At 49.9% G+C, this 24569-nt stretch overlaps 1 protein-coding gene across 3 annotated transcripts in view; it reads right to left on the bottom strand.

Annotated features, from left to right (window-relative positions):
• The window catches only part of CACNA1E (calcium voltage-gated channel subunit alpha1 E), a 412948-nt gene that overhangs the window by 55517 nt on the left and 332862 nt on the right, over nucleotides 1–24569 (bottom strand). For 2 of the 3 annotated variants that reach the window (XM_043923907.1, XM_043923906.1), the window contains exons 20-26: nucleotides 20485–20541; nucleotides 18653–19312; nucleotides 17931–18244; nucleotides 15122–15281; nucleotides 13830–13959; nucleotides 12851–12910; nucleotides 11984–12090 (exon numbers count right to left, since the gene is read on the bottom strand). In XM_043923907.1, coding sequence (XP_043779842.1) covers nucleotides 11984–12090; nucleotides 12851–12910; nucleotides 13830–13959; nucleotides 15122–15281; nucleotides 17931–18244; nucleotides 18653–19312; nucleotides 20485–20541 — 1488 coding nt within the window. Of the gene's footprint in view, nucleotides 1–756; nucleotides 769–11983; nucleotides 12091–12850; nucleotides 12911–13829; nucleotides 13960–15121; nucleotides 15282–17930; nucleotides 18245–18652; nucleotides 19313–20484; nucleotides 20542–24569 lie in introns of all 3 variants that reach the window. The other variant, XM_043923905.1, reaches the window with a different exon arrangement.

The following is a 24569-nucleotide window of genomic DNA, read 5'->3' as shown; positions in this document are numbered from 1 at the left end:
CTCTCTCCACCCCACTCATCCCCTGAGATCTTTGCATTCAAGTCAAACAAGTGCAATTTGTAAAATACACAGATGGTAGGAAATGAGACTCTAAATAGTGAGCTCAGGCTCTGGTTCTTCCCTCACACTGGCCCAGATTACCATGACACTGACAATCAGAAGAAATGGGATCCATCTAGAATGTCGGATGGAAACTCCAAGGCTTCTGCCTGTTTTCCACCCTGTCTTCCCTGCCATACCCATCCTCCTGAACAGGAAGATCAAAGGCCATCTATTCCTTCATACAAGGCAACGTAAGAAGACATTTAATGGAATACTGACTGGCTAGAATGTATATTTTGAGACTCTCTTAAATGGTTATAATCCATGACCTATAAATCACTTTTACTCAACTGTAGATCTGAATGTAGATAACTCAAAAGTATCACATTGATATCAATGGCCTTTTGCATCTATAGACTTTGTTTATTTTATAAACTCTTTTACTTTATTAGGTTGGTCAATCTACCTATCTAAGAAGGCAACATATAAGCCCAAATACACATCCAAACCAGTAAGAATGGTTATTTCCCAAGAGAGCTTGGTGACTCCTAGTTTTGGTTTTCTTAGATGTCAATGAAAACACACCACTCACATAAACTCACCACTGCTTTCTCAGTGAGTCAGCTCCTTACCTCCCAATCACACATTCTTCCTCCTCCACCCCACTCCCTGTATTTTTTCACTTCAAAGAAAACTGAAGAAAAAAATATTTACCCCAAAGCATTCCTATGGAGGATCCAAGCAGAAAGCAGTTAAAAAAAAAAGAGGGGAGGGGATGGAGAGAAGGGAGACAGTCAGTGAACTTCAGGGAGAAAGGAGAATTTAGGGTGATGGGAAATTGGAGAAGTCCAGACCCGGGTGATCCCGCTTACAGCCTTGGCACTTGCAGAGTCCACACGCTTTGTGAAAGGAAGGGCCAGCTCACCGTGGCTCCATACCCACCTTTCCACCCTGGGAAGGCCAAGGCCCTCTGCAGGCATCAGTGACGCTGCCTCTAACTAGATGGCATTCCCCAAGTTGTATATTACTCCATGGAGCCTTGCTGAACTGAAGTTTTCTAAATGTAGGCTTTCACTTCCTCTTCCTTAGTAGTCTTCAGTCAAACTCTGTTTCCAGTGAATGTATAAGATATCAGACCAGAGGAAAAATGCCTACTCTGGGCCAGAAACTATGTCTTGGGAAAGATGTTTCAAGGCATCATGGCATATTTATGTTTATGAAGGATTTCATTTGGAGAGGGACAGGCAATGTCCAGGAGAAGGCTACTGTGACATCTCTCAAAAGCACAGGAGGGCCACATCACAAATCCACCTTGAATTATAGGGGAAGGTACTATCAATGTCCTGATGTCACACACAGAGATGCCTTTTGATAAATTAAATGACCACCTGTCCTTTGTGAGCTATTTACTGTGCAGCTGGAAGACAAATCACCCCTGCTCTAGGAGTGGGGTTTAACAATGACACAAATAAAGATGGAGAGCGTGAATATAAAACCTATGAGTTATGAGGACTAACTTTAATATTTATTCTTGGCCAGACTCAGTGTTAAGCACTTTTAGTGCAATTCTTTATCTGGACATCCTAATCACTTTAGCACAAAGGTATTATCGTCTCTGTTTCACAGATGAGATGCTGAGAGGTTGAGTGCCCAGCACTGGCAGGGTGAGCTGGGACTTGAACCCAAGTCTGCATGACGTTCAGAGCTCTCGCTCTGCACCACTAGCTTCTGCGCCAGCAGGTTTCAGTTCCAGGCTCTGTCAAATGGCTCACCAAATTCTAGAGCTGGAAGAGATCCCTAAAATCCTCTTAACTGCAAACAAAACTGCAGCCTGGGGAAGATGTGCCTTGCATAAGATCTCAGTGAGTGAGCCCCAGTGCCACGGGTGAACAGGCCTGCTGCTATGGAGAAGTGCCTAGAATTCAGCCTTTGCTTCTTGGTTGACAGTTTGCTCTGAAGGGTACTTTTTCTACCTTTAATTTTTTTTATGTAACATAAACCTATGTTACACCACCATATGCTACAAGCAAAGACTTCTAGTGATGATTTTATTCAGGGAATGGCCCCATATTGGAAAGTATATTACTTTTCACTGTAAATGTCAAATGAATGGTTGTTTGCGAATTAAACCTCAAGGCCTTATAAACCTTAAATCTCTCACGTGATAATCTCCAGATTCTCAGAAGGCAGAGGTAATGTCTTCTCCTGAGTTGTAACAGTGCCTTCTCATGCATGAGACTAGATTTGTGGTAGGTCAGCCAAATATACCTCTATCCACTCATATGACAGCACTGATGGAGTCCTTAACAAACATCTGGCAGTATCCTAAGTACTGGCTACATGGTTGTGAACAAAACAAATGAGGTCCCTACCTTCTTAGAGTTCACCTAATCTAGGAAGGAAGACAAGTCTCAAATAAACAAGCAAGCAAATGAAGGTAAAACTGCAAGCTAAATGCTGTGGGAAAAACAATCATTTGATTGAAAATTCTACCAAAACAACAACATGGGTCACCATCTCTTTGCTAGGCTGCATGCATCTTGAGGAAAAGCTAAAGGAGAATCTCCCATATCCCTGAAATGAGAGAAGAGTGGGATCAATGGATGGGCAGGTGGTCCAGGCTTTCATCTTCCTCTTAGCTCAGGACTTTAACCTCAAGAACTTTAGATCCCGTAGAGTCTAATCGGGTTCATTCTCACAGATACCCATCGTATGAAGGAAGGTTCAATAATTTTTGTTCCTCTCACACACTCAGATAAAGGGCAGAATTTGCTGCCTACAATTAATACTGTCCCAAGATCTTAGTAAAATATCGTGCTATGGAACAGAGGGGCTCTCTGACCAGTGTGCTTGTTTGTCCCTTGTTTCGGGAAGTGGAATTCTTCGACGGTGCACTCTGATCTTAACAGCTGACTGTGACTGCCCAAGTCCTAGCTGGAGGGCTATTTGTCCTATTCTGACTCCCACAAAGTGGAGCCAGGGATAGTAATTAGACACAAGCCAAAAGTAAAATGAAGATTAGTCATTGATGTGCACATCTTTCACACAGGTCTCTCACTGCAGAGGAGCTACTGAAAAGCTATGCTCTTGACTGGCTGTGAAAAAGCACGCTTGCGTTCTCAGTTTTGTTAAGATACACTCCAGTACAGTTTGAAAATTTTCATTGAATGAAAGGGATACTTGCTAATGAAGCCACAAAGTCAGGAAAAGTGTCAATCAATTTACACATGGGCCAGGCCAAATGGCCTCTCCCAAATCCTTGCATAGAAGAATCATTTAAGCCATTATCCAAGTCAACAAGATTGCAAGGGAAGGTTTTATCAAACTAAGAGGACAACTTCTTCAAGTACTTCAACTGAGGCACATTGTTTTAGAAAAAAATTCATGAGCTTTTTACAGATCATCTAAATATAATCATTTGATAACACTTTGCTAGTCTTTGCTACTAGATGCATAATCAGAATTTTTTTTTACACTGCCTAGCTAATTAGTGAAATTTTCTCAGTTTTAAAAATTGACTCTAATCTGAGGATAATTTCATATGTGAGGATGTACCAGCTCCACTTTAATAGGGGCTCAGTTGGGCTCCCCATTTCCCCATTTACTATATTTCCTACTTATTTGTTAAGTTCTTGGCTGCTCTCCAGAAAATAACTGCCACGTTTCTCTTTTGTCTCATCAGTAAAAGATGAGAATTTTCCAGCTCAACTGTCAAGCTGCCCTCCAGATTTTCCATGTGTAATCACTCATCATTCACCGTAATCTTGCTTTTCAGCTTCACTGCCCCGCGCCCCGCGCCCCCCCACCCCCATACTTTCTCAAAGGACTTAAATTGATCTCTGCTAGGAACTGACTCTTCTTTCATAGGAGGGTGCTTGGGGGTGGGAGAGAAAGCCAGGACATCAGGTTCTGAACAGCCCCTCCCTCTTTTACGTGGAATGGTCCTCTGCCCTCCCCTGAGCCCAGCAGAGAACAGTAACAGGATTTTAAGGAATCTCTTGCATTAGGGGAATGGACAGGGTACTGGAATGTAAGGGGGCCAATGGGTTATGCTGTGAGAAGTCCTGAGCCTTGCTAAAGTGTCTGGACTATTATTACGTAGTCAATAATAACTCCTAACTAATATAATACAAAGTTATTTGGCACTATACTGGACACAATATATTTTACCTTACTTAATTCTTACAAGACCTAAATAGTTATTTTTAATTTCTACTTACAGATGAGCAAGTAGAAGTTCAGAGAGCAAAGGTGGGTTAATAATTAACAACACTAAGTTTATTTAACACCTGACTCTGAAACCTAGGCTTTATTTACGGTGTTACGATTTATGATGTTACAATGCCTTTTCACATAGGAACCAATGGAAGGTTTTAAACAAAGAAGGAAACAGCAAAAGAATCCAGTAGTTCATGAGCTCAAATACTGAGCAGTCTATCCTAGTATCCTTCATCAGTATAGGGCCTGTGAGGGTTCATGGGGAGAAAAAGATACAGATGAAACAGCAAGATGGACAAGGTCAGGAATGCTTTCTCCACCAGGTCTTGTCTGTTTCCAGGCAGAGACAGAGGATCCTTGGGAGGAGGAGAAATCCATACCAAGCCACCACTCTGACTTTACAGAGGTTAATGGCTTGGAACGAAGTAGAACTACTTACAACTACCTTCTAAGAGGTAGAAGGGAGCTTAATGTAATACAGAAAGCCCTGAACTCGAAATCAAAATTTATCAGTTGTTTATGAATTGGTTTTGCTATTATTACTCAAATGAGTCAAACTAGTCAAACCTCAGGCAATCCATTTCTCAACTGTGAAACAGGACTGTAAAGTGACAAATGAAATAAAAAGTGTGAAAGCACTTTAAAAATTCTAAAGCCCCGTGGAAGTGAGGAAGAAGTTGCCCCTTCACACTGACCACTCCTGCCTCTGGAAACAGGACTCTCTAGTACTCAATGGCAAGGCTAGGTCCTCTATGTGAGGCATCTAAATCCAGCACTTTGACCTTGTCACTGACCAGCTACTGCCATTTGGAGATTATTTTCCTTCCTGACCCATACCTCAGCATCTCTTGGGATCACCCAGGGGCTCTAAATCTTCTGGGACTCTGTCATCTTTCTTTCTTCTGTGAGCAGAGCACTAGCTCTACGCTAAGTGGTTAGTGCATAACTCTTTTCTTCTGGCATATGGACCTCAGTGAGCTCCATGAGCTCCACTGATTATTGCCCTTTGCAAACTTTCTTCTTTGCAAAACACCAGCACTGTACTCTCAATGGAAGGTATTTCTGTCTAAGCACTGGGAAGCAGCAAGACATAGCAAAGCATCTAACTGTGTGTGTATTAGGTCGTTTCAGTCATGTCTGACTCTTGCAACCCCATGGACTGTAGCCCACCAGGCTCCTCTGTCCATGGGATTTTCCAGACAAGATACTGGAGTGAGTTGACATGCCTTCCTCCAGGGGATCTTCCCGATCCAGGGATTGAACCCACTTCTCTGATGTCTCTTGTATTGGCAGGTGGGTTCTTTACCACTAGCGCCACCAAAGGCTTGCCTAGTGATTTTGTTATTCATTCTGATGAACAGTGGCCTGATCTATCTTGCTTCTCAGTCTTCATAATTTGAACATACCCAAAGACCCCTCATCTGTAGATCTTTCTACAAAGGCACTGGTGCCAGCTAAAATCCAGCCCATACACTCCGTCAGCTGGAGACTAATTCATAATGCTAGGCTGTGCCTCTATGGGTGTGGATGAAGCAGATGGCTGGCAGGTCACATGATCTGAACTGATACTTCCCAAGTCTCATCATGAAATCTACTGACCCAAATTACTCTAAAACCTACTTTTAAATATGGAGGGCACTGTGATGAGTTTCCACTAATCCTGAAGAAGTGGGTTCTTCCCACAGCTGTGAAGCCTCACTTTCTTGTGCTGGGTGCTCTGGGACCAGTCTGGTTAGTCAAATGTCGGTTACCACGTGGATTGGACCATTTCATTTTGCTTGGTTCTGTGGCTGCAAGCTGAGATCCTATTTACAACCAACTAACTATCCAATTTGTGCTTGCTAATAGAGAGAGATATTTAGGTGTTCACATTCGTTGTCTCCATGTGATAAAAGTCCCTAAGCACACATTCTACAGAGGGTTCCCCAGCAGCACCAATGGCACTTGTAACAGACAATGCATTTTCCAGGGTTCATTAAAAAACATGCATGCTGGGGCTTAAAGACAAGAGCAGGTAGACTGGGAAATTATCTCCTTCTTTTAGACATTTCCTCCATGTGCTACCACCATGACCCTCCTTTTTCCCTCCCCAACCCAGCACATAAGGCTGCCAGAGTATAAAATAGAGCAGTGGGAACCCCAAGAGCCCATGGCCATTAATCATCTTCAGAGTCCCTGCTGGGGCACAAAGTCAGATAAAGTCACTCTCGAGGCGACTCCTAAGGCTTGAGTCTCAAGCAACGACATCCTTCTATCTGTTCACGGCTGGAAATTTCCAATTCCAGCTCAGCTGACATCCTAAATCCACAGTTAATGGGCTACCTGATGGCTAAATTTAATTTTAATCCTTCATTCTCTTCCACAGAGCAGTGGAACTGGATGAACTGTCTGGCTCAGTGGTAAATAGGTCTTCCTGGCGTGGAGTAGGCCTTTGTCCACCTTTCTCCCTCCTCCAAGATTAATGTGTAGTCATAGCTTCCTGTGGGAGACATCCCTTTCACGGTTAAAAGAATGAGGGCTGTCAAGAAAGAAGCCCTGAAGGCAAAGCTTGAGGTTGGAGAGGACTGCCTTAGACACAGCAGACTGCAAAGGACAGGAGGAAGGGTCAGGCAGGTGTGAGGTGAAATGCCAGTTTGGTTGTTACCAAGCTCTGCCAAGTGTGAGCAGGTATCAGCATTTCAGTTCTAAAGAGTCACTCCTTTCTCACATGTGCACAGTCCCACCTTCACACACACAAAACCTCAAATGCAAAACCAGAACCAGAGTGCCATTTCCAAGTCTAAAATGGTCTGTGCTTGTGTATTTCGTTGAACGGATTCAGAACAAGCTCTGCTGCTGTGGCTGGTTCTGAATGCATTCAAAAAACCTTATCCATCTGAGAGACTAGGGCAGAGGGTCAAGTGTCAGAAAGTGACATACTTCCATGAAAAGAATGTAATAAAAGCTAATGTGGGAATTCCATTCCTTCTGGCATCAAGAGGCAGATTGACTCATGTTTTACTTTCCTGGCTAAGCACTGAATAATGAAAGGCCAAGGGCGGCTGTGATCCAGAGCCTCTACGTGCCAGGAAGTCCTGACCTTACCTCGTGCCCTGCTATGATGGAAAATGGTAATGGGAAGCTTTCAGCTGCTCACGAGCCTGCATGACTCTGACTGATGTACAGACCTGTATCCGGGAGGAGGTGGGAGCAGAATTCTGGTCATTTTTAAACTGTGTTGAGAAGCCATCATAAGCCTCAGACTTACTATTTAGAATCCAACCCAGGACAGCTTGCTTGGTGACTTGACTTGAGCTGGTCAAGTAACATTTTGTAGAGCAATAGCAATGACGAGGGGAAGGCGCCTGGGCTGGAGTGCAGGATCACAGCCTTCCCGTCCTCCCCTGCGGTCACTCCTGAGAGGCGGCCACGCCCACTGCCTGCCCAGGAAGCCCTTCGCTGAACATGGATGACAGGAAGCCTGGGGGCCAGACAGCAGCACCATCCCTGGGAAGGATCCCACAAGGCTCATGAAGTCAACCCGCATAGTGGACACAAGACCCCCCTACGAGGCAGCTGACTCTGGGCGTGGTGCCCCAAAGTGAAGGGCCCAATGTGCAGACCCCCAGAAATGCCAAGGCTGGAACCATCTCTGCTTTCCCACCCAGCAAGATGGGAAGCAGAAGCGATGGCAACAGGGTGTGGGAAGACTGGGAAAAGCAGTTTCCGGTCTTTTGGTGGACAATAACCATCAAACAGAAAAAAAAACAAAAACCCTCTTTTTCAAATAGAAAAAGATAAAAAGAAAACGGTTTCAGAGACCTAGTCACTCACCAGACTTTTCCTGAAACCACAGGGAGGAAAAGGCACAGTCAGGACATTTATAGTTGGCAAACACTCTGTCTTCACATGGCCAAGAAAGCAGGGTATCGTGAGGGCAGTGGGATGAGGGAGCCACCCTCTGCCAGAAACCCGCCCACCTCTACACAGGTTATTGGGCTTAGGGAGGGAGACCTGAGTGTTCTTATAAATGCTTTATAATGTAAAAGTGGATGGGGAAGAACAGAAAAGGTGCTATCACAGGTATCTTTCCATTCATTTTCTTGTCCCTTGCTATGCCCACATGCAGAAAATAAACCCGTGCCCTCCTCCTCAAAAGTCAATAAAGTCCCCACATGGAATTTGTCGAGTTTACATTATAAAGAATCCCTTCACTTGATGTGCATGGCTACAGAGAAGAGAGATTCCTCTTCGGCCACTGCAGAAACAGCATATATGCTTCCAGAAAACATACATGGCAACAGGTGCAGACCTCTGCTGTAGAAGGGCTCAGCTCTCTCTGAGAATTCAGCTAGGGGCCATTCTCTCCCCTTGGTTCGGGGTGTTGCTCCTGGAACTTGGGCTGGGTTCTGAGAAGGCTCTGGCTGCCAGTGGTAGAAGGGATACCAAGTCACTACTGACTTCTGAGGAGCCATGGGAAGCTGTTACCATGGCGATCACCATCGGTTCTGCTCAGTTGAGCCTTTGCAGAAGCCTTAGTATGGCAAGATTCAATTTCAAGGGGGGAGAGAGAGGGCAGGAGTAATGTTATGTGAATGGTGGACATTCCTAGGAGAAAAAATATGGGAAATGACAATGAAAGCTGTATCCAGAGGGAGGGAGGTCCTTGACAAGCCTATAGAAAGACTCACATGTGGTTCCTGCTGGCCTGAGCCCCTGACCCTGCCATGCAGTGGGACACAGGACTTATTTCGATGTCAACTTACCCCAGATTAGGCCCTCACTCTGCTGTCAGGGGAAACTCTGGCTAGCCCTACTGAAATGATGAGATAGCTGAATTCTCTGGGCCCTTAATGAGGAAAGGGAGGGAAAAGAATTAGGAAACGCGAGCACATGAGCAAGAGACGGCATTACCTGGATCCCAGCAAGCGTGACGAAGGCCAGAGAAGATGGGGAGTGTCCCATAAGCAGGAGAAAGGGGAGAGGAGTTACGCATGGCAAGCTTAGAAGGATGTTAACGAGAGAGAGAGTGTGGATGGAGAAGGATGAGCAAGTTCCCTTTACACTTTGGAGAGAAATGAAAAAAAAAATTCGAGAAGTGACATCACTAAAAGCAAGTGATGGATCAAAATACTCAATCCATCACATACGTGTGGATTCCAGAACCAGAGGAATCCTGGGGTGGTCCCCTGCACTGTACCTGGTCTGAGGACCAACAGAGAGGCTTCGGCTCCGGGGCTGTTAAGGCTTCCCCCTGCTGCCAGCACCAAAGCTACCACCGCCATGTTTCAAAGAGGCAGAGAGAAAGAACAAGACAGATGACACCCCTCCAGCCCATCATCACTGCTCTGGATCGGAGGAGAGACAGCTGCACTGCGGACACGAGGCAGGCATGCACAGAGCCTTCCTTTAACACACACCTCCTCCCCACTGGCACCAGCACAGGCCAGGTGTGTGTGGACGATAACCAAGTCTTGGAAACCGGCCGGTGTTCATCTTCAACTATTTGCATCCGTTATGCATCAACATATTTTGCTGCATATTCATACTTCACAACGTGATGGAGAATGGAAGCATAAGGAAGAGAAATCACATTTACTGATCACTTTGGGTTAGGCCCTGGGCTAAGTGCTTGAAACACATCATTCTGTTTCCTTGTCAGAGATGAGAAATGAAAGTTAAATGGGTTAATACCTTGCTATGTTGCTCTAGGCCATGAAGCTGGTAAGTGGAGGAGCTGGGCTTTCCTGATTCCACAGCCCACCCCCTTCCTCCCACTCTGCCCTGTGACCCCAATGAGCTCTGTTCTTCCTCAAGATGGGGTGGTCTCCTTTCTATATGCTTCTCTCTCTTTGTCCTCTATTTCTTCAGAGCAAAAACTTATTTTTACTGAGATCAAAACAAGAGAGAACAATAGGATGAATAATGTACACAAATGAATTGGTAAAATGAGACAGAAGCTTGACTTTAAAAACTGAAGGGTAAGATTTATCTCTAACAAAAATGGCAGATCTCCTTAGGACAAAGGCAGTCTTTGGTAATTTTTTCCATGAAGGAGGAGGAAGAGGAGCTGGGAGTCCTCTTAGCAGAGCCAGAGTTGCTTTTATTTGTATCTTGCTCTGACAGTCCACACAGGGACCAGATTTCATAAAATCTCCTTGGGAACAGTTCAGTTCAGTCGAACAATCCTGTCCAATTCTTTGTGACTCCATTGACCGCAGCATGCCAGGCTTGCCTGTCCATTACCAATTCCTGGAGCTTGCTCAAACTCACGGCTATCAAGTCGGTGATGCCATCCAACCATCTCATCCTCTGTCATCCCCTTCTCCTCCTGCCTTCAATCGTTTGCTTCCTTGTGAAGGTCATGAGTGACTCCACGTGAGTCTAATGGGGTTAATACACTGGTGCACATAAGGACAAGGGACACTGGAGTTGTCCTGATGGCCAGCCCAGCTCAGGGTCACAAGTCACATTCAGCCTGGTTCTCCTTTGGAGGGTCACCCCTGGCTGGGGCAGCAATGGACACACTCTGCGCCCAGGTTCTGGGAGGTCTCAAAATTCTTAGCACACCTGGGGACCTTTCATCTCTCCTACATACAGAGAGCTCTCCAATTTCAGTCACTTGAGGAACATTCTTAACTCTTCTCCCATTTCTTTCTCTGCCAGAATGGATAGGGATGGAAGCTGGCAGTGTCTGGGGAGAAGGCAGGATGGGTGATCCAAACTTGACCACTTGGACCAGGAAGGTCAAGTCTATGGAGGTGCCTTGTTCCTTCCCTTTCACAGCTGCCATCAACGACAGCAGGTCCCACATGCCTTCCTTGTGCCGCATCACACTGTATAGCTCGTCTTGCATAGAAGACTTGGCTTTCTCCTCTACTCAGAAAGGCTGGAGGGAATTCTACTGTCCCACTGGGAGCGGGTGAAGCCACTCTGACAGTGGAACAAGCTCCAGACAGCGCCCAGAAGGTTGTCATTCATCTTCTGGGGCCCTCTACCCACCAGCTGAAGGAAAAGGCACTGACAATACGCCTACTTCCTAGCTATACCCTGGAGGGCTAGGAGGGCCCTTTCCTGGAAACATTTTTTTTTTCAATGTTCAAAAAAACCCATTTTTTTTCAATGATAAAAAAAAAAAATCCCCTAACGTAATGAACATAGTTAGCTACCTGAATGGTTTAAGACTGTTTTCCTAAGTATGCTACCAAGGAAGGTTGGAAAAGTTTTTCCTTCAGGAGTTTCACATATTAACATGGTTCTTATGTCCCTGGAATAGCTCTGGGGGATCCCTGCTCATGAGCAGAGAATCTCCCCATGCCCAGGATTCTGTGGTCCCCAACTCTGTTCTACCTGCCTCATTTTTCTTTCAAGTGGATCCTTTATTGACAGAATTAAGAAACGTAAGGATATACCAGTTGTCCCTGGTCCCACCCTGAATTCATGGGGGAACACAGGTGAGTGCTCTCCAGGCTCATTCATCTCAACTCAAAGGGAGGAACACCAGGGCTTTTGACTTCTCCCTAGAGTCTTGCCCTGCTCTCCGTTCACCGACCTACTCATTCAGGGCAGGTTTGCTGAAGCTGTAAGGCCCTCAGGAGCTCTGTCGAGGGGCAGCTGGGAAGCAGACTCCCAGGGCAGTATTCGCTGGCACCACTGAATGAACTGACCTTGGAGAAGCCCTCAGATCAGCCAGTCTCAGGAAAGAAGGAGGGAAGGAAAATGGATGAGAAAAAGAGTTACTTACGCCAGAGCAAAGGCCACCAATGCACCAACCACCACCACGAAGTCCAGGATATTCCACAGGTCTCGGAAGTAGGAGCCGTCCTGCAGAATCAAGCCCTGGTCTATCATCTGCAGGAGAAGGATGGGAACAGCCACCGATGAGCCCCAAGGTGCTGGTCATATGGGCCCTGAGCTCTGGGCTCCGCACGGCAGTGTCTCCATTGTCATTGCCTCTAACTCAACCCCACACGAGGATCCGAAGAGCAGGAGGACAAGCCCCACGGGCTCTCCCCACTGAACTGTGAGGCCTGAGGCCCTTTTCAGAGCCACCAGGGCACCCACTCCTTGGCTCCCAGCACCCCGCCACAGCCCTCCCTTTCATTAGTGGCTCAGAGCACCAGGCATTACCGCATATGCACAGATGGGAACAATCCCAGATGGGTGAGGCTGGGAACAAGATAGAAATGCAGGGTGTGAGGGTGGCGGGGAACAGACTGGAGGGCAGTGAGTACGGCTGGGACTATACAAGGCCAGGAAGATTCATCCCTACCTAAGCCTTGGCTGGGACACTGGCTCAAACCAGGAAGTGTGATGGGGAAGTGAGAACAGTCCCCACGCCTGCGGGACACCCACTGCCTGCCTGGGAGGGACCTGACTCCTCCCCGGGCCATGCCCACAGGTCTGCTCCAGTCTAAGGAGAGCCACGTGGTCACATCCTGCCACGACAGACCTCGCCAGGATCTGAGGCCGGAGGAGGGGTCAGCAGAGGCCTTACTGAGGTTCTGTCATTGGCCAGGAGGTGACAGCCCTGGGGAAGGGCACTGTACTAGCGGCGCAGACGGGTGACCCCTGCAGCCCCGGAGTCCAGGTGTGCTCTAGCGGCTCTTACCTTTATAACCATCTCAAAGGTGAACACGCCAGTGAACACATAGTCAAAATACCTCAGCACCTGCAGGACACATAGCGGAGACCATCAGGCTACATACACTCCCCAAACACAGGCTCTCCTGCATGCCCACCCCAAGGCCCGCTCAATTCAACCTCAGAACAGAAGCTCGGAGTTATAACTGCTAACTGATGCAGGGAGGAGAGGAGTCATGGATGCTGCTGGGGCCGCATGATCTGGTGGCCAGGCCTCGGCCTTTCCCTCCGTTAAGTGGTCAGAACTTAACATCTTGGGTCTGAATTGCCCCACAGATTTCTCCCCTGCTGGGATCTTTGTCAGTTCCAATCCTCCACCCCCTCATCCCTCCTGATATCCATCCTGGGCCTCCACAGGTTGTTTCAGCTCCCCATGTGGAGCTGCAGGGCCCCAACTGCCCCTAGGTCAGACTCCACATCCAACACATGGATGGCAGCAGTTGTGGTCGAGTCAATCAGTCGTGCTCAACGTATTGCAACCCCATGGAGTGTAGCCTGCCAGGCTCCTCCATCCATGGGATTTCCCAGGCAAGAATACTGGAGTGGATTGCCATTTCCTGATCCAGGGGATCTTCCTGATCCAGGGGATCTTCCCGACCCAGGGGATCTTCCCGACCCAGGGACTGAACCTGCATCTTCTGCATGGGAGAATTCTTTACCACTAAGCCATCACGGAAGCCCCTTTCAAAGCCCTGGCTGGCTTTTGGGATAAGGCCCCACTGCTGAGCCTAAAGGTAAGCAGTATGGTTGGGGAGTTAGGGTTGGGGTGGGGGCTGGTCTTGAAATGGTTCCTACTTTGCCCCGAGGAACAGGACTGGGCAATTTCTTAAGCCTGTCCCATCTTCCAGGAAGCTTCCTTAGTTCACTGTAATGTTGGAATGGTAGGCTCTGGGAGAGGAGAGTATCAGGGTACCGTGGAGGCTGGCAAAGAGCCCCCGTGCACGCACTTTGTTGCGCTCTGAGTTGGTCAGGACGGGGTCCTCGGCCGCCAGGGCGATGCTGCTGGCTGCGATCACCAGGAGGATGCACATCTCGAAGTAGCGCAGGTTCACAATGTAGTGGCAGGCCCTGCGGATCCTGTGGGCAGCGGACGAGCCCACTGAGCCGGCCCCGCTTCCCTCCCATCCCATCCTTCCGCCCCACCCCCATACAATCAGCCTCCTCCAGACAGCCAGGCCCTGGCCAGAGGAAGCCGTGGGGAGAGCAATTTAATTTCTCAGGCACCACCCTTGATTTAAAGCCCCACTGGGGGAAAGTAATCAGATTGGTTAGAGACTGCAGTATGCAAGCCAAGATACATTATCTGCATGCACATCTGAGCCACCGTGGGGAGCAGCAGCCAGCATCAAAAGACGCACGCTTGGGTGGCTACACATTGCCTTCCACTGTGCCTCAGGGTCTACTCCCCCACTGTACAGAGACTGGGGCAGAGCAAGAAAATCCTAAGAACCCAGAAACATAAAACAGACCTTGATTCTAAGATTCCTGATGAAAGCAGCAACTGGTTTTCCCAAGCTGCAGGTATTTTGATCAAAGTGACTATTTTATAGACTGACTGCATCCTGGCCTCGGTTGGCCAGACATCTCTTTGCTCAGGTTCCTTCCTTCCCAGGGCCATGCCAGAATACTGCCCACATGGTCACTGAAAGCCTTCTCGTCTTCTGAGACCCTGAAGCTGGTCTACGTATACATCTTGCTCACTTCCTGGGCCAAAGGCAGCTTCTCTTTCAACATCCCATCTTTCCTGAATCTAACCTTCCAGATTTTTCCTTGCCCACCTCATCTCACAGCCCTGACTCTGCTCTAAGGAACACACCCACTTCAAAACTGATGTGCAGGGCAGCCAATGGATGATCCAGTTATCCTAAGCTTCCTATTCTCAGCTCAGTCCACCTCTGGAATATTTGGTGACACAGCCCAAGTAGATGTCCTCCCTTCCCAACCTTCCCTGCAACCTACTAACCAAAGAATAGATGAAGGGTCCTTTCCTCTGACATTGCTCATGTTCTATCTTAAATGACTCTTTAGACTATGGGCACAGAGTTCAGAGGCTGCTCAATAATTCCATGACCCACCTCAACTAGTGAACACCCTGGAGGCTTTATCTGGCCATATTCCACCAGGAAGGCTCAGGAGGACGGCTGGACCTTCATCCCTCCTTCCCATCCCCCTGCCCTGGCTCAAATCTTGGCTCAAAACCTCCAGCACCAAAGGAAGGTGGCAATGAAGGGTGTCTTACGGGTTGGTGGTGCTGAAGATGAACATCGAGCTGTGAGGCACCATGGCTTTGCCTGTCTCACGCTTCTCCTTCTTCTGCTGCTTCTTCTCCACCTCCTCCTCATCCTCTCTGATCTCTGCCTCTTTCAAGGGACTGGCTTCTCCATCAGTCTTGTTGCTGACTGCAAGAAGAACATGTGGAGCTCTTCAAAAACCTTGCTACATGCAGAATGGCGCCCTTCGTTTTCCACTGGGGATGGGACGAGAAGGTGGGAGAGGGAGCTAGGTACCTGTGAACGTCAGGGTGTCTGTTAAATTACACTGAATGAAGCCCAGGCTCTCTTCCTAGCCTTACCCCTGCCCTAATTTCAGGTGGGAGAGCCTTTTGTGCCATATAAATAACAATCCTGTTTCCCTAGGTAAAAGAGAATGGTTGTTTCTGTTGTAAAGTTTAGAAACTTACTTCTATCTAAAATCTGGCTTCTTTGTATATATTTACTTAGGGCATTCTTCACGTTGGTACACCTGAACGGCGTATATTATTCCCCTTCTGCAGATGGGAAAACTGAAGTTCAGGGAATTCAAGGACCTTCCCTAAGGTCATACAGCTGGTGCTATGCTTATTGGCTCAGCCATGGAGGATTCTTTGTGACCCCATGGACTGTAGCCCACCAGGCTCCTTGTCCACGGGGATTCTCCAGGCAAGAATACTAGAGTGGGTTGCCATGCCCTCTTCCAGGGGATCTTCCCAACCCAAGGATTGAACCCAGGTATCCCGCATTGCAGGTGGATTCTTTACCATCTGAGCCACCAGGGAAGCCCAAGAATAATGGAGTGGGTAGCCTGTCCCTTCTACAAGGGATCTTCCTAACCCAGGAATCGAACTGGGGTCTCCCACATTGCAGGCAGATTCTTTATCAGCTGAGCTACCAGGGAAGCCCCATACAGCTGGTATACATTCCCAATTCAAAATTCTATCTCCTTTCAATGAAACCACACTCAATGGAAGATTTTAAGAAGCCATGACTCTGTCTGTGGCTGCCCTTCTGGCTGTTCTTGTTCCAGTCCTTACTGATACAGAAATGAGAATGCAATATTCATGCGACGATGGGTCTATGACTTCTCCCAGGATTGAGAGGATGAAGAAGCAGAGACCAAGAGGGGCTGCTGGGCCTCTACTCTATTTCCGCGTGGAAGGCCCAGTGTGGGGTGAGTGGCAGAGGATGAGGCCATGAGAGTGGGGCAGGGGCACCTCTCCCACATTCCCATTCAGTGAACACTTCTGCCCTGGAGCCTTGCGTAAGTAGCAAACCTCCAAAGTCCTGACCCCTTCCAGGTCCTTCCAAAAGGCAAGTCATCCAAAGCGTCCAAAACCCCTCTGATAACACTCTTACCTACAACCAAGGTCAGGGACTAGCCCCAGAATGAGAACAGAAGAGGGTCAAACTTTCTTAAGTCTCAAAAGAGTGTGTGTCAGTTGCTCAGTCGCGTCTGACGTGTCTGACTCTTTGTGACCCGCCAGGCTCCTCTGTCCATGGAATTCTGCAGGCAAGAATACTGGAGTGGGCTGCCATCCCCTACTCCAGGGGATCTTCTCGACCCGGGGATGGAACCCAGGTCTCTTGCATTGCAGGCAGATTCTTCCCTGAGCCACCAGAAGCCCAACCCTCTTTTATGAGACACACACTACTATGACCCTCATAAAAGAGGGTCCAAAAACACTTTCTTATTAGAGCACAAAACTAAACAAGACAGCAGGGGTTACTGGACACGGGAGATTATAAAGTAGTACTGGCATTCCAAAGAATACTTTGAGATGTATTTCACTTTGAGAAGGTGAAGAAATGGAGACAGAGCAGTGAAAGAAAGAAAAATAGGGAAAGAGGACTGTTTTGTGAAAAGAATAAAAATATGGGGGGAAAAAGCAAGAGTGGAATCCCGTGGTCACAATTCAGTGCCACGCGGACAGATGGTGGTGGGGTTATGTAGAGATGGGCGTGGGGTCAGGCACGGATGGGTATGGGGTAAGTGCTTTGGGGATGTGTTTCCCTTTAAGGCCTCACAGATGAATATCCACCACCTCCGGGAACTGTGAGAGAAAGTGTGACTAAAAGCTCCTAGGAGAAAGACAGTCAATATGAGTAAAAGATTCAAGAAATGTTAGCACAGAGGAAGGTCTCAGACGTCATCTCATTCAACGCTCTCACTTCACAGATGATAAACTGAAGCCTCAAGGCAGACAGGGTTTTTGGAGGCCACATGTTGAGCAGAACCAGGGCCAACGTGGGCCTGCCTGCCAGCAATGGTCCCCTAACTTATCAGCTGGCTGAGCACATGGGGGAGGGGCGGCCCAGAGAATATGCCATCAGATATCCACAAAATAAATTAAGTAGCTGAATAGACAAGGGGGTACAGAATCATATGTGAACTCTCTGAAGACTCTAGGGGGACCATGGGTTGAATGACATTTTATGGGTAAAACTTAAGATTGAGAAAATTCTAGCTTAGTTCTCTTGCTGCTGCTGCTGCTGCTGCTAAGTCACTTCAGTCGTGTCTGACTCTGTGCGACCCCATAGACAATAACCCACCAGGCTCCCCCATCCCTGGGATCCTCCAGGCAAGAATACTGGAGTGGGTTGCCATTTCCTTCTCCAAGTTCTCTTGCAAACGGGGCTAAAACTGCTGCTATTCTTTCATATGTTGAAGAAGGAGTCCATCCCACTGGTGGGGTTTTCCTTGCAGCTTTCCAGGACGGTTCCAGAACCATGCCTCCGCTGGCCCTGGGGGGGGTGTGGGTGGTGTGGGGGAAGGGGAACGGGCCGTGTCCTCACTGTGCACCACGGTTGAGTCCACCACGGGGCCCACGTCGGGGATGGTGACAGTGACGCTGGTGCTCTCGGTGGTGGCCTTGTCCGTGTTGGCCGTGACGCAGGAGAGGTCCGGCTCGCTCTGGCTGACCCGGCCCATGTCCAGCTGCACGTCCCCCAGCAGAGCCTGCTCACTGCTGCCCTCCGGCTCCTGCTCCTGCGTCAGGGCCGCGTCTTTCCCCACTTCCAGCTCTGGCTGGGGTGGGACAAGGAGTGTATCGGCCTCATCCAGGGCTCCTGCCAGCCCGGAGCCTCTGGGCACCATCAGACTGTTGGTCCTGTGAAGACAGAGGAGAAGACAGCTGCTGCTCACATCAGGAAGCGATTCTGAAACAGCTGCTGTGCCTGGTGAAAGGGAAGGGTGAGGTCCTTTCTCTCCAGGGCTCTCCACGTGGCCCTGCTGGAGAGCACATGGCACCCGCCGTCTGCCCCCTCACCAGGCAGAGGAGCTGAGGTCCACCAGGGTGGCATCCATCAGCTCACTCCTGCCCATCACGTCCTCCCCACTCCAATAGGATATGCCCTGGTTTCCAGGGGAACAGATCTCACTGCTATTGTATTGACACATACCTCGTAAAAGATGCATTATACAAAAGGGGAAACTGAGTTTCAGAGAGGCTTACACTGGAGAACCCCTAACGTGGGCCACCCTACCTGTCTCCAGGGCGCTCCTACGTCGCATTTACCTCCGTAAGTCCTGGGATCGCTCTCGCTCTTCCTCCTGGATCATGGGTTCTTCGCCCCCGTGGCCAGCCCTGGGCTCGCAGTCCCTCTCCCCCTCGCCGGGCACAGCTTCATCCAGACTCCGCTCCTGGCTGGCGGACCTGCTCCTGGAGGTGGAGGAGGGCTCCCTGCTCTCGGTCCTGACGCGGCGGTGCCGGCTGCGCCGCTGGCTCTGCCTGTGCCGGGCCCGCTCCTCGAAGGTCACCACCGCCTCCCCGCCGCCCGCCTCCGGCTGGGTCGGGTCGCAGTTCCCGTGACAGGGCCGGGCCAGCCAGGGCGGCTCCCGTTTGCCCAGGGCCAGGGGGCTCCTCTGGCTGTCCAGGGCACTCGCCAGGTCCCTGCTGTCCCCCTTGAGGGACCCCCCGCGGCTGACTCGCTCTTCCTCACACTTCTCCAGCCCCAGGCCCAGGGTGAGCCCCTCAATGGGCCGGGGTCTCCGGTAGAGGCTGGGGTGCGCGTTGAGCGGGTTGAGGGGGCTCAGCGGGTTGAGGGGGTTGAGGGGGTTCATGGGCGGGGCCTCCTCCTTGTTGAGGGCCTCCTGGCTGGACATCTGCATGTGCCTCCTCAGCTGGCTGGTTCGCTGCTCCCACACGGACATGTGATGCCGGCGCCTCCGCTCCCTCCTGGCAAGGGGGAGAAGGCGAGGCCAAGATCAGAACTGCTGGCCAAGGGCCGGGAAGGGTGGCCACAGGGGCCCAGACCAGCCCACGGTGGCCAGGGCACGGGGTCAGGGGGAAACACACGGTGGGGGAGCAAATGGGAGAGCCCAGGACCTGCAGACAGGAAGCACAGAAAAATGCGAGGGGCAGAGTGGGTGGTTGGACTGGTGCCCCCCAGTTTTGTGGGGTCTCCCACTCTGATCCCTGCCCTGAAGTAGCTGAGGCAGGGTGGGGGCAGCCCAGGACCGAGTCCCAGTGGCCAGGACCTGCAGACAGTGGTACGAAGGTTGCCAGGTCTTCACTCCCCGCTCCCCTTTGCTTTCAGGGCATCAACCTGTACTCGCTCTGTGTGCGCCAATGGCCCTTAGTTCAAGGTCAGAGGCCTTTCTTCCTCCTGCTCTCCTTCTTTCCCTTTCCCATGCCAGCCTGGGAGAGTCAGGGCTGAGAAGTTCAAGGGCAGGTCCTACTAAAGGGAGATTGACGACAGCAGGGAGCAGACCCAAGTTACAAAAAGTCTGGGCGTGACCCTCGTGGTGATGCGGTGGGGTCTCTTCCACAACCACTGATAAAATCCAAGGGACTCTATGTCCAGGGACCATGAGCAGCTCATACTCAAAACCACCGCTGAACAGTTCAGTTTGGAGGCCTAGCTGACCATTCACGTGGCAGCAGGAAACACAAACACAGGGTGGGCTTCCACGGGTGGTGGAGGGTGGATGCCTACACCTGCACCCCCAGGCGTCCATGGGTGCACCTCTAGAGCCCGTGCAGGGGACGCTCACAGGTGCCCATGTGCATCCTCACTGGGGCCCACACGAACTGTCCACAAGCGCCCGCATGAAAGGCACCCCACTGGCACAAACAACCCACGCCGACACATGTCCACTCACAGGCCACACGGAAGAGCAAACTACACACGGGGTCACATACCTGAGACGCACACCGAGAAAGGCACATGGTGAAAGGTGCGGAGGGGCAGATCCACAAACCATGTGCACGGAACGCACACGCACACGCCACGGCCCACACGGACACGTGCACGCCCGGTGCCACTCTGTCCCCGGCAAGGACAAAGACACGGTGTCCCCGCACCCACACGTAACCACTCACAAACACGCAGACCGGCGCACACATACAGGTGGCTGCTGCGTGGCTCCCACATCGACATGTGGTGTCTTCTCCTCCTGTCTCTTCTGGGGAAGAAAAACGGACAGGTTCAGTTCACCCCCACCTCTAGGACCCGCCAGCCCCTCGGCCACCAGCCGACCTCCAGGGAGAGGCACAGAATCCCCTAGGTGCCTGCTGCCCTCTGTACACGCCCAACCGTCAACTCTCCACGGGACTGGCCTTGGTGCCTTGCTGTGTGCAAACACACGGACCAAATATATTGAAGCGAACATGCAGGCACGCACAGAGTTTACCAATTCATAGACGCTTTGGACGCTCAGTCATCAAGCCCTGCTGGCACTCAGGTTTCACCTAAGTGTCCTTCAGAGATCTATTCTGGAAACCCTGGAAACCTGGATGAAGTTCATCTCCCCCTGTTCATATCTAGGATATTCACAAAGGCATGACTCCCTGGTTTATCCCTCCCATCTTACACAACATGCAAGGAACAAATGCTCTAGCGGGCACACCGTTGGCCCATGGCCAAAGGCAGAGCCACCACTGTATGGGCTGCCATCCGCATACCGCACGCGTGCACCGTGGTGGCCCTGGCTGAAGGCCTTGAGCACTGTCTATTCAGCTGGGTAAAGCAAGTATTACCCTCCCTGGCCTTGCGCAGGGAAAAATCTCTTCTACACACACGCACATGCTCTGTCCTTTCGACCACAAGGTCAATGGAAGGTCAATGGCTGGGTGAGGGCATCACCCACAAAGGCAAACAGGAAAAATGAAGCTGTCAGCACAGGGTCAGCACTCAGGTGGAGAAAGACGTGCCTGGGACACTTGTGGAATAAGCCTGCCCCGGTTCCTGGGGTGACAAACCCAGTCTGGCCCAACGGACCCTGCCTGGACCTGGGAGGTTGGCAAATGTGGCTCCTTCCCTGATGAAATGGACATCCGCCCATGGAAAACACTCAGGGAAACTAGTGCCGCTCAACCGCCACGTCCACATCCGCAGAGCAGCCTGGTCCACGGTGGGCAGGGGGAACAGAGGCAGCTGGTCTGAGCCTAGAGAGGCGCAGGGCACAGGAGCACCCCTGGGATGGATGTGGCCAAGACTGTGGAGACGCCTGTGACTAGGTCCCCAGCACCCCTCAGCACTGGTGGCTGCCATGCATGTGGGGCAGCCATGCCAAGAGGCACGGGGGCTCAGAGAAAGAGGCACACACTCTAGACAGGCAGCATGCACGCCCACCAGGAAAAGTACTTTCCACCACTATGCAGTGATACCCATGCAGTGACAGCTCTGCAGCTATGCAGGAGACCTGGGTTTGATCCCTGGGTCAGGAAGATGCCCTGGAGAAGGAAATGGCAACCCACTCCAGTCTTCTTGCCTGGAGAATTCCATGGATAGATGACCCTGGCAGGCTACAGTCCATGGAGTCGCAAAGAGTTGGACACGACTGATCGATTAACACTTACACCAGCTACTTGCAAATTCTCAAGTCGTCATACACTGGCCCTCCAGAAACACATGTGGAAGAGGGTAAATACGTGGAAGAATTCTCTGCAGGCTCACAAGTGTGTGCATACATATAAACACGCACACAGAGGCCAGGCCAAAGAGAATACCAAACTCTCATTTCCACACAAATCAGATCCACACTTCAAACTTCACTTCTCCACTTGCACGTACAAAGATCCAGATTCACATCCTATCACAACCATTAGTACATCTTCAACATTCCTACAATCACACAGAGAAGCATCTCCCCAATTCACACACATGTGACCTCACACACACTCGGCAAGGACCATGTGGACCAGGACGGGTGGCTGATATTCTTCATTCCAAAGATGGAGAAACAGGGACTCTGAGATGCTAAGAGGTTCTCACTCTAAGGTCACAGCACTGAGGTACAGAGCTATGTCTAGCCCTCAGGTTTTTTGGTTTGTAATAATGTCCTAGCTGCCACATTCGCACTCAGTCATACTATAGTGCGGAAGTCAGGGGTCTTGGCCTGCCTGTTTAAACACACTCTGTTGTTCAGCCAGCAGCACACCCATCACCCCCAAAGCCTGGGATGATTACAGCACTCCTCCCGCCTCACTGTGCCCGGATACACACACAGCTCACTCCCTACGGCCCTGTGCCTACCAGATCTCATTCATTCTTTCATTCCATAAATAGTGAGCTTCCATTCTGGGCCAAGCATCCTTCCCCCTCATATCTCCAAACCCACTCCTCCTCCAGGTTTCTTCATCTCAGGAAATAGAACCACCCACTCCTAAAGTGGCAGCCAGCTCCACCCACCAGCATGTTTGGATACCTGTGTGTATTTATTTTTAGCCCAAACTCATGAGTGCAGGGAAAGTGGGGTAGAAACTGCTCGAGGCTCAGAGAAAATTCTAGGAAGGAAGGAGTCGTTTCATCTTTAACAATCTTTAACGAATTTTGGAGCGAGTTTTTTTTTTTTCCCCTCATTCACAGAGGAGGGGCCCAGAGGCCAGGCCTTCCTTCAGTTTTGAAAGGTGAGAACAAGAGGACAGCCATGCAGGGGAGGGGGCCCCCACACATAAGTCTGGAATGTCCCTATAAGGTGAGGCTGAGGACATTGAGAGCCTTTCACATGAGCTCTGGGAAGGGAAGGGCTCCTTGCTGATCAGTTTCAAGTTAACAGATGACAGGGTCTGGGTCCAGCTGGCCAGATGCCTCAGACCCTCCCCAGGAACATCCCAGGGCCCCTCACACAGTCCTCATGCAGGCCCAGAAGGCCCAACAAGAATTCAGGGTTCTGTGGTCACTTCTCAGCCTCTCCCCCAAAACCCTCCCCCAGTGCCACGCAGAGGTCAGCCGCCCAAAGGGCCCCACGGTCTGCTAGTTCCACCAGCAGCCACCAGGGCCAGGCTGGATCCTCAGAGTCTATACTGGCTGCTCTAATGTATCACCCCCCATTCTCTCTCTAATCCACTCCAAATGGATTTTGTTCCCACTGGGCCACTTAAACGGCTCTCGTGAAGTTCACTAACAGTGTTCATTTTGCCAAATTCAATGCTCCCTTTTATGTTCTCATTTTATGTGATCTTTCAGTAGTCCTGAGCTCCTCTATCCACCTCCTCCTGCCAGAAGTGTGTTCTTCTCCATGTCTCCAGAACACCCTGCTCACCTCGTGGGTTTCTTCTTGAATACGGGGTGCTCTCTGGCCTCTGGCCTCAGCCTCTTAGCCCAGCTCTCCCTGGGTCATCTCTCCTGGGATGACAGCCTAAATGCCATCCAAATGCAAATGCTCCTCCCAATCCTTATTTCTAAGGATTAGAATCCTGACTTCTGAGCTTCAGACTCATGTGGCCAACAGCCCATTCAACATCTTCACTTGTTTGTCTTATATGCATCTCAAATTTAATGCCATCAAAAGGAACATTGGATTTCCACCATCTTCAGGTGAGCCGTAAATACCACTACCACCTCTCCAGGCATCAAACCTTAAAACCTGGGAGAAATGTTTGTTTCTCCTTTTTTTTTTTTTCCCATCTCCACTTCCATCACATTTATTCCATCAGCTCATCCTATTGGTTCTCCCTCCAAATACAGCCTGAATGAGATGAATTCTCATCTCCTCTGTTGCTACTATCATGGTCTAAACCACCACCAACTCTCACTGCTTTACTCTAAGAGCCAATCTCTGTCTTCCTGCCTCCAGTCTGGGCCCCTTCAGTCCATTCTTCACGGAGCAAAGTGACCTTTTCAAGTATAAGTCAAATCCTACCCATCCTTCTCCTCTAGACCCTCCTACAGTTGTAATCAGAACAAAAGCAAAGTCCTTCACTTGAGCCTTTAAAACCTCCCCGGCCATACCTCCTTCTCTTTCCTCTTGCTCCCTCCACACCAGCCATACCGGGGCCTTGCTGGGAATGCTCCATCTTCATAACGTCACACTACCATCTTCTACACATTTAGGTCTCTGCTTAAACATCCTCTCTTCAGAGAACTCCTCCCAAATTGCCCAAAGGTACTGTACCCAATTCCTATTCCTCTGCCTTAGTACCCTGTTTTACTTATTTTACAGATGTTCTATCTAAAATTATTTCTGTGCATTTATCAGCTATCTTGCTC

This window comes from Cervus elaphus, chromosome 14, assembly GCF_910594005.1.
Source record: "Cervus elaphus chromosome 14, mCerEla1.1, whole genome shotgun sequence".
Lineage (NCBI taxonomy): Eukaryota > Metazoa > Chordata > Mammalia > Artiodactyla > Cervidae > Cervus > Cervus elaphus.
This window is presented reverse-complemented; position numbering and strand designations above follow the sequence as displayed.